Below are 10,518 nucleotides of genomic sequence, written 5' to 3'. Positions count from 1 at the left end.
TTATCACAACCCCACCCAAACTACTTCCCAAAGCGCCACCTCCAAATATCATTAGTGCATTGTTTCTGCCCTCCCAAGACCATGAGTCTCAGATTTTGGAAGAGCAAGCCATTAGGTTTTGAAGGACAATGTTCAAACCGCAGCAAGTCTTTCAAAGAGCTGCTGAATGAGCTAAGAAGACCTTAGTTTGAGGCAGTGATGGAAAAACTAACAAAGCTTTAGCGTCCAGTATGTGCACCCCCAGTCAAGGCTCTTTCACCAGGCAGTCCTCCGTCTTACCGTGAACCTGAGAACAGAATCCCAGATTCTGACACATGAATTGTAACAACTGACCTTGGCATCTCTAGCCAGGCTGGAGCCAGGAGCTAGGTGTATCAGTCTGGAGCTCCCACATGGGAAGCGGGCCCTGGCCATCTTACCTGCAGCCTCTCAGGGATTAAAACTGCAACACAAGCTGCAGGTATCCCAAGCAGTATTCCCCAACCTGTGAGCCAAACACCTCCCTCAAACCAAGTTTTAATCAATTATTGGATTGGCTTGTAATCTAGCTATACTCCATGGAATGGCACCTGCCTGATTTAGCAACTGGATTTTGTGCCCAGAAAGGATTAGTGATGATTCGGAGTGAGCCAGTTTTCCCAAGTCAGCCGTGTTATAAAGAGAAAGCTGGGGCCTAGCGTGATGGCTCAATTGGCTACTCCTACTCCTTCAAGTGCCAGGATCCCAAATGGGCTCTGGTTCAGTCCCAGCTGCTCCACTTCCCATCCATCCCCCTGCTTGTGGCCTGGGAAAGCAGCAGAGTATGGCCCAAAGCCTTGGGACCCTGCACCCCGTGTGGGAGACCTAGAAAAAGCTCCTGATCCGGCCAGCTCTGGCCATTGTGGCCATTTAGGCAGTGAACCAGCAGATGGAAGATCTTTGTCTCTCCTTCTCTTTGTAAATCTGCCTTTCCAATAAAAATAAAGCTTTTGAAAATAAAGACTACTCTTTACATCCTGAAAAAAAAAAAAGAAGAGGAGGCCTACCCCTTCTTCCATGCTCCTATCCCACTATGCCATCTCTTCTGTACGAGCGCCCACCATTGTGATATCCTCTGCCATGAGGCCCTCACCAGAGCCCCAGCAATGGGGCGGCCCTTGGACAGCCAAACCTATGAGCTACTTACACTTCTTTTAATGCGGAACTCGGCTTCAGGCCAACCCAGAGATCGAGCGCATCAGTGGCTTCTGCAGTCTTCCAATGACCTATGGCACCGCTTTTCAACCTATGTTTGTTTTTTTTTTTCCCAAACACACCCCTGGCAAAGGGCTACATCCTCTCTTTTGCTCATGCTGAGAATCTCTGTGAGTGGCTCTTGTTGAGAATACACCACACATCCCAGCCATGCTGGTAGAAAGAGGAAGGGGAATACCACTGTGGCAAGAGGAAAAGATCAAGCACAATGGCCGAAAATACCCTGACCTTTCTTCAGATTTCTGTACATAGCTGGTAATAGTAATATGCAAAGTAAAACTTCTGGATGTTGCTAAGAGACTTAGCCCTGGGTACAGGCTGGTGGTGACTGTGACTGTGAGGTGCTGCGGCTGCCAGCTGTGGCCAGCGGCATGTCCTCCCGGCTCCCGCTGGCTGGCGTTAACAGTGAGAGCAGATGGCTCCCCATTCCTCAGTCACTAATCCCTTTCATCAGACTTTCAAGTGAACTGCACTTGACAAATACAGAATCATTAAATTCTTTATTTTAAAACTCCCCCTTGAAATGTCAGCCTTAGCTGGAGGCCAAGCCTCTAAAATGAGGTCTGAGGCGTTCCTGCTGTCTCTGAAAGCCCTACCCTCTTTAAGACAGAGAATAATATCAGGACACCCAGAATTTTATTCCCAGCCTTCAGAAGCAGAAGCCAAGCCTGCATTCCAGGGAAGCACAGAAATGTCACCTGGAACCCTCAACGCTCAGATGTGCCACATTCAGACAAATGAAACAATGGCGAGAAAACAGGAACTGGACAGAAAGAGAATTCACTTCATTTTCCACTATGATAGGTACTCAAAGGTTGCTTTAAATTAAATATATTTAATTATCCCTCCAGCCTGGATGTACTCCGGTTGACATGCTGGGACAGTCCCCCATGTGGCTGCGTCAGTCACCTCAGCTGCAACCAGGACTCAGAGCTGTCACTGTGGGAGCCAGCGGGGGGCCAGGCGACCTTCCTTTTTGTGTGTGTGTGTCGTCTTAACTGCACTTCACAGCTTCAAAGGTTCAAGCACACACATCTCCAAGGAGATTAAAATCGGAAGAAACAATATAACAAAAGAGAAGCCAACATCGGTCCCTGAAGGGGAAGCCAGGTCAAGCCAGGTTCTGGTGAATCGCAGCTCAGGCACCTGCCACTCAGTGTTCTCCAGTCTGAACATAGTCTTCTGTGACCTGCGACAGGGTGCTCAGGTACTGCCAGCTCAGGGCGGCCAAGAGCATGACAAACGACAAGTAGAAGGGCGAGTAGTGGCTCCGGGAGATGAGCTGGCAGTTGGGGAGGTTCTGTGTCCTGATGCTGGAGATGATCTGTCGGGTTTTCCCAGAGGACGGGTCGGAGTTGGGGATTCTTTGATAAATCTGTGAAAGGCAGGGGAGATGCAGTCAGTGCTGGGTGTCAGCGACCAGCCTCTTCACACACACTGCATGGCTTTGCTTGATACTAAACAGGTGGGCATTAAAAAAAGTGATCTGTTTGAAAGGCAGAGCTATAGAGAAAAGAACTTGCATTCCCTGGTTCATACTCCCCAAACAACAGCAATGGCCAGAGCTGACCTGGTCTGAAGCCAGAATCCAGGAACCACACCCAGGTCTCTCATGTGGGTGTGGGGGCCCAAACAGTTGGGCTATCCTTTGCTCTTTCCCAGGCACATAATCAGAGAGCTAAAATGCAGACTTTCTGGCTGTAGCCCCTGGCCGGCGCTTCCCAGTTTCTGAGAGGGGGCTGGGATCTGTGTGTTTTAACACCCTCCCAAGTGCAAAGTTTTGAGAACCACTGGCACAAACAGGAAAGCAAAGATAGACAGAAAAGGACCAGTCAGGATACCCAAGGAAAAATAAGCTGTGGCCTATACAAGGGCAGTGCTTACTATAGCCTGCTCCGTTACAGGATAAACCTGACAGCTACAACTACCTGGGATCTGTGTAATGCTGTAGCAAGTTAGCCCTCAACTTGTGGTGCCAGCATCCCATATGAATGCCAATTTGAGGCCTACTACCTGCTAATGGCCTGGGAAAATAGCAGAAGAAGGCCCAAGTCCTTGGGCCCCTGTACCCGAGACCAAGGAGAAGTTTCTGGCTCCTGCCTTCGGACTGGCACAGCTTTAGCTATTGCAGCCATTTGCAGAAAGAACCAGCAAACAGAAGATCTCTATTTCCTCCTCTCTCTATCTCAGTAACTTGTTCAAGTAAGATAAATAAATCTTAAAAAACAACAATAACAACCTCTTATTAGCAAGAAGCTTGTAAACTCAATTCTAGCTAAGACAGGATATTTGAAAAACAGTTCACCTCAAATTTCACATTTGAAAATACTTTAGATGTATCCTGTACCTTTACAAGCAATGTGCATATATCAGATGACAGCAGTAGTATCAAATTATACAATCATAACTGGCTACATTCCTGGGGCTTTTTGATCTCCTAACTTCAGTCTTTTATTTTTTTTCTTACCTGCTACTATCTGTTAGCCTCTTTGGACCCCATGTATAACTATAAGCTGCTTTGTCTTTTGGGAAAAAGGTTTATTTGGAATCAATTACCAAAAATAAAAATTATAGTAAAACTGGAGAACTCCAAAAGCATTTAAATAAACCCTCCCTCGACAGAAAGGTGAACAAACATAGAGCAACACTAGCTGCCAATGACCCTTGGGAGGAAGATCAGTGAGGAAACTGTGAGTCCTTCTGATCGTCACGTCTCACACCCAGGTGGCAGGCTCGCGGGGGAGGCTACCAACACTGCTCATGCAGAGGTGAGCTATCCACACTGAATGAGGCCCAAGTGACTGTTCACCTGCTACCTTGTACTTTCACTCTGCATCTTGGGTTTTTCCCTGTGTGATTATTCAGCTCCTGCTTCCCTGGTAACTCATGAGATGACACAGCTTGTTCGCAGGGACCTGCTTGTCCCAATCAGGGAATTCCATTTGCATTACAAGGGCAGACTACCAAAGTCTTCACAGGAACACCCAGCCAGCACTGTCTGAGTCAAGCAGACTTGGATCTGATTACATGTTATAGAAATAGTGGCACACTCAGACAGCTCCTCTCCGAGTGCAAGTGATGTCAGCAGCCGCACACAGAACAGCCTCCCAGCTACTTGCATATCTCACGAGTAAATGTGTAAAGTTCCAATAGAGCACAAACACCACTCCAAAACCCAGGACAATTCTAATTCAGTCATTCTGAGCAAGGATTGAGGGTGTCACAGCCCCCAAGGACATGGATGCTGCTGGACAAAGGACCAAACGTGGGCAGGAGGATAGGTGGCCCTGGAAGCTTCCTGGCTCTCCAAGGAATTCACTTGGCCAGAGGAGAACCAAAGTGTCCAGCTGTCTGCCCATGTGTCTGTTCTTTCCCCACAAAGTCGGGTGATCTCCTGAGCCATCAGATGGGCTGGTCTCCAGCTAAGGCTGCTCCAGCTGGAGCAGACAGCCCTGCAGAGTCATGTCCACCTGTTCAGGAGGACCAAGTGTGCATCCCATCTCCTCATGTAAGCATCACTGCTGCACACGGAGCTCCTCTTTAAAGGCCATCTCAGGGGCACTCAGGCCACAACCAAGCCTAGAGGCTGAATCCGTGATAAGTGGGCAGAGACAAGCTGAGTTTTAATATTTTCAAGCCAGCAAAAGACCAGATCATTCATGGACCTCACATGGAAAGTTTTTATTTAAAACCTTCTTTGCAAAATGTTCTTAGTACTGACATGAAAACATTTATCAGATTCTATTGTGTTAGACTTACAACCGAGACTTTTCTAAGTGGAATCAACTTGCATGTGAACATTTCCTCCAAATTAACCTGAGCTCCACTAGAGTCACACTGAACAACATAACCCTTTAAGTGTGAAGTAGGCACATTTTCCCTTAAGGAGCCAAGAACCATTTTGAGCTTGCTGGGCCACCTTCTGTTGCAGCTCTGTCATTACACCATGACAACAGCCATAGATGAAATAATCAACAAACAGGTATGACAAGAGGAAGAGCAAAGATTCATTTATGAAAACAATGAGTCAACCAACCACAGCTTACTCAACTTTGCTCTCAAAGTATCAATCACAATTAGGAATTAGCTCCAACACTTAAGAAAAATCTAAGTAAAACCTGGATGGTAATGGGATTCCCCACAAAACTCAGAAAAAAAGGAGAGTTGGATGGGAAATTTCCCAAAATTAGATAACAGGCTAGGTGTTTGGGGCAGCAGTTAAAACCCAGCATGGATGCTTACATCCCACACCAAAGGGTTTGAGTTTGAATCCTGCCTCTATTCCTATCCCAGCTGCATGTTAATGCCCTCAGAGGAGCTGTAAAACTCCAGTGGTTGTAGCCTTGCCACCCATGTGGGAGAGGCCCAGAACGAGATACTGGCCCCAGCTTCAGCCTGCCTTGGTTCCAGCTGTTGCAGGTATCTGGGGAATAAAACAGTGAATAAGACATACCTGACATACCTGTCTAGCTTTCAAATACAGAAAACTATTTTTTAAATGCTATCTATTTTTTCAGTTTGTTTAATTTGAAAGGCAAAGAGACAGAGAGAAGGACGGGTTTACTCTCCAAATGCCAACAACAGGCAGGGCTGGGCCAGGCTGAAATCACAGAACTCACTTTGGGTCTCTCATACGGGTGTCCAGGGACTCAAGTACCTGAGCCATCCACAGCTGTCATCCAGAGGTGCATCAGCAGGAAGCTGGACCAGAAGCAGAGCTAGGACCTAAACCAAGGCGCTCTGCTATTAGGTAAAATGTCCCAAGCACTGCTTAAAACTCCTCGCCAAATGGCCACCCTCTAAAATCATTTTTTAAAAACTGATTCACTGATTTAAAAGGAGGAGTTATAGAAAGAGAGAGGCAGAGGTAAAGACAGAAATCTTCCATCCATTGATTCATTCCCCAAATGGCAGAAATGGCTGGGGCTGGGACTAGGCTAAGCCAGAGCCAGGAGCCTGGAGCTTCTTCCCATGTGGGTATAGGAGTCGAAGCAATTCAGGCCATTTTTCACTGCTTTCCCAGGTGCGTTAGCAGGGAGCTGAATCAGAAGTGGGGCAGCCTACTTGATCTCTTTGGAAGGATTCAGCACGAGTAGATGATAAACATTAAAGGGGTAAGGGTGGTTTCTTTAAAACAGTAATCAATAAGTCATTCATAAATTTAAATAAAACAAAATTGGAGTTGAAAAATAAATAGGCTATTTATTCTGTTTTTCTTTAAAAAAATAAACATATTCTTAATCAAACAAAAAGAAGTGGAGCAGCTGGGACTTGAACCCTGGGCATGTATAGGATGCTGACTCTGTAGCTGGTGTATTAATGTGGAATGCCACAGTGCTGGCCCCCTAAAATAATTTTTTTTAATTATAAAATTTTTAAAGTTACTTTGGGGGCTGATATTGTGGTATAGCAAGTTAAGCCACCACCTGGAATGCCAGCATCCCATACCAGAGTGCCAGTCCAAATCCTAGTTGCTCTGTTCCCAATCCAGTTGCCTGATGATATGCCTGGGAAAGCAGTAGAAATGTTATGGAGAGTCCTGCCAACCATGTGGGATATGCAGAGGGAATTCCCAGCTCCTGGCTTCAACCTGAATGAGCCCTTCTAGTGACAGCCAGTTGTTTGGCAAGTGAACCAGCAGATGGAAGATTTCTCTCCCTCTTTTTCTGATGCCTTTCAAACAGCCAGGTCTGAATCAACCTAGAGCTAAGAACCAGGAACTCACTCCATTCAATTACTTCAAGTGGGAGGCAGGGGTCCAAGTACTTGGTCCACTCCTGCTACCTTCCCAGGTACATAGGCAGGGAGTTGGATCAGAAGCAGAGCAGCCAAGACTAGAGCTGAACCCTGATGTGAAACGTGGGTTTTGTGGATACCAGCCCCAGTAAACAAATCTTAAAAAAACAAACAAACACAAAAATTAGTGGGGCTGGCACCATGGCTTATCCTTCACCTGCAGTGCCAATTTCTCACATGGTTCAAGTCCCAGTTACTCCACTTCCTTATCCAACCCCCTGCTTATGTCCTGGGAAAGCAGCAGAGGTTGGTAAGGTGGGAGATCCTGCACTCATATGGGACACCTGGAAGGAGCTCCTGGCTTTAGATTGGCTCAGCTTCAGCTACTGCAACCATTTAAGGAGTGAACCAGTGAATGAAAAATCTTTTTTCTCCTTCTTCTCTCTGCAAATCAGCGTTTTAAATAAAAACAATATTTCAAAAAATATATATTAGAAAAAAACTAGAGGGCCTGGTGCAATGGTCTAGGGGCTGAAGTCCTCCCCTTGAATGTGCTGGGATCCCATATAGGTGCCGGTTCTAATCCTGGCAGCTCCACTTCCCATCCAGCTCCCTGCTTGTGGCCTGGGAAAGCAGTTGAGGACGGCCCAAAGTCTTGGGACCCTGCACCGGTGTGGGAGACCTGGAAGAGGCTCCAGGCTCCTGGCTTTGGATTGGCTCAGCTCCAGCCTTTGCAGTCTCTCGGGGAGCGAATCATCGGATGGAAAATCTTCCTCTCTGTCTTTCCTCCTCTCTATAACTGACTTTGTAATAAAAATAAAATAAAATCTTAAAAAAAAAGAAAAAAATTAGAAAATCAAAATGCTCCCTTAACAACAGACTATATAAATGTTTCTAACTTACAGAAAATGAAGAAACAGCATACAGTGTGACACTACTCTATTTAGAAAGGTAATTTAGCTGCTTAGAACCATGGTCAACAGTGTAGGCTGTGAAATTAGAGAGGCCTTTCTCCAAGCGCTGGGTCTGGCCATGAAGCTGGGGCCTCCAGTCTCCCTGGCAACACCAGCACTCAGCTGTCTGCTTCCTGTAACTGCTGCATGCTGATGACGACTGTTCCAGCAGTAATCGTTTTTAAACCAATGGCTGAATGTGCACATCTACCCACTAACATTTCAGGTGTTAAAACAAAGCTTCAATCTTCCCTTAGCCCACAAACAGGTAGATGCCTCTGGCAGAAAGGTTGAGGTTTACAACTTGTCAGGTGGAAGGCAGGGAGGAAATGCAGCAGGTAATGCAAGGAGAATATGTGGTGCAGTGGGCTTCTGTGTAGAGGAAAGCCCTGTGACCAACAATATCCCTACAAAAGCTTAACAAGGGGCCTGGCAGGCCACACAGACTGCTGAGGGGCTCACTCAGGAGGGAGCACAGCCTCGGGAAGACCAGGGTCTTTTTTGTTTTGTTTTCATAAACTTCTGTAGCATGTCCAACGTCAACCAGATCATATCTAAGGATCATGTCAGACCTCGACAGCTGCCACAGCACCTGTTCCTGTTCTTCATGACACACAGAAACTCTCCAGACACTGACCGCCTAGCAGCTGCAGTGGAGCAACACAGGAAGGCAGGAGGAAAAGTCCTCTCGGAGAACCACCTCGGGGCCCAGAATTAGAGTTCAGGCCTCCGGGAAGATCATTTTTGAACCCTTCACGGTCGGAGACATGACCTGAATAGGCATATTTTGCTTTGTCGCATAGTTTGGAATTTGAAATTACATTTGCAGAAGAAAGCTTCCCAATCACTGGAATTCCAGGTTGTAGTTTCTCAGCTGAGCTACGGCACAACAGTCGGGGATGAGGACATGGACAGTGCCTGAGGTCCACTCTGTCATGCCCCATGCAAGCACACCCAAGTTCTGCCTCACACACTCCTCACCCTGAAACAAGGAGCCCAGGGGGCTCTAACCCCACCTCCCAGCTCAAGACACACAACTCCACTTAGCTGAGGCCTAGCCCTGGCTCCACTGCCGGGCCCCTTCCTGGGGCCCCAAGCACTTCTGAACCCAGCTCCTGTGCACATATTTGTCTCCTAGGAAGGATACAGATTCCTGTAAGCCGTTAGTACATATCACATGACTACATACTGGCATGACTTAGATCACAAAAGTAACTACAACTCATCCAGGTGAAACCCACCTCTTCCATATACTGGCATATTATAGCTTTGACGGCTGGCATATTGGTGGCATCCATCATGAGGGTGACTGCCTGCCCCTTCCGAATCTTCACGACCCCCTTGAAAACCTGCTGATTGTTGTAACAGGCAGCCAAAGTAGCGATGGCCATTACCTACAGAAGACAAGGAGAATGAGAAAGAAAACCAAATGCATTTCATTTCATGATAAAAAACTAGAAATGGTGCTACAAGCAGTTGTCCTCAGGAAAAGATTGAGACTTTCTGTAAATGAACAACATCCAAAACGCAAAGAGCTAATGAGTCAAGAAAAATTATCCGTAAAGACAGTATTTTAAGATTAATACTTTTCCTACTGCTCCCATTACAGAGAGATGGGGAGAGACAGAGTTCTTCCATCCATTAGTACGTTCCCCAAATGGTCACAATAATTAAAGCTAGGCTGGTCTGAAACCAGCAGCCAGAATCATCTTCTTGGGCTCCCATGCAGGTGCAGAGGTCCAAGAACTTGGGCTCTCCTCTGTAGCCTTCCTAGGCCACTAGCAGAGAGCTGGTTTGGGAGTGGAGGTGCTGGGATTCAAACTGGTGGCCATATAGGCTGCTGACATCACAGGTGGAGGCTTAGCGAGCCACACTACAGCACAAGTATCGCCCACTCCCTTTTTTTTCGCCAACACAATCAAGCAGTCTTTTAGAAAAAAATTTATTGTTTCTTTTTACATTTTTATTTGAAAGGCAGATATACCTACAGACAGAAAGACATACAGAAAGAAAAAATGAGAAATATCTTCCATCCACAGCTCCATGCCCCATATGAGAACAATGGCCAGGGTTGTGCCAGGCCAAAGCTAGGAGCCTGGAGCCTCTAATGATTCTTGCATCTGGGTGGCCGGGACCCAAGCACGTGGGCCATCTTCTGCTGCTCTCCCAGGTGCATTAGCAGGGAGCTGGATCGGAAGTGGAGCGGCTGATACTCAAACCGGTACACACACCAAGTGCCAGCATCGCAGACAGTGGCTCAAGCTAAGCTGCATCAACAGCCCATCAAGTAGTTTTTTCAATCCAAAATGATTCTGTCATTTAGCCACAGTGGTTCCACTTTATTTGGGAGAAATAAATATGAGCAAACGACACACTTCCCATGTAACAGTATAAAGTTATTCGATAACAAATATGCATTTCAAAATGGTATCAGGAAAAGTTCTTCTATTTTTTGTTGCTTTCCTATTTTTCCTACAACGAACATTCACTGTATATTAAAAACTGGAGGGGAGGATGTTTAATGCAACAGTTGGGACATCACTTGGGACATCTGCACCTCTCATGAGAGTCCTGAGTTTGAGTTCCAGTTCTACTT

General features: G+C 46.5%; 1 protein-coding gene across 3 annotated transcripts in view; it reads right to left on the bottom strand.

Annotated features, from left to right (window-relative positions):
* Positions 1–10,518, bottom strand: part of FDFT1 (farnesyl-diphosphate farnesyltransferase 1) — a 55,964-nt gene that overhangs the window by 22,942 nt on the left and 22,504 nt on the right. The window contains exons 6-7 of one of the 3 annotated variants that reach the window (XM_058670098.1): positions 9,164–9,316; positions 2,377–2,608 (exon numbers count right to left, since the gene is read on the bottom strand). In XM_058670098.1, the coding sequence (XP_058526081.1) occupies positions 2,387–2,608; positions 9,164–9,316 (375 nt within the window). In that variant the 3' untranslated portion in view covers positions 2,377–2,386. Of the gene's footprint in view, positions 1–2,233; positions 2,609–9,163; positions 9,317–10,518 lie in introns of those variants that run through there. The other 2 variants (XM_058670097.1, XM_058670099.1) reach the window with 2 other exon arrangements.

Source organism: Ochotona princeps, chromosome 11 (genome assembly GCF_030435755.1).
Source record: "Ochotona princeps isolate mOchPri1 chromosome 11, mOchPri1.hap1, whole genome shotgun sequence".
Lineage (NCBI taxonomy): Eukaryota > Metazoa > Chordata > Mammalia > Lagomorpha > Ochotonidae > Ochotona > Ochotona princeps.
This window is presented reverse-complemented; position numbering and strand designations above follow the sequence as displayed.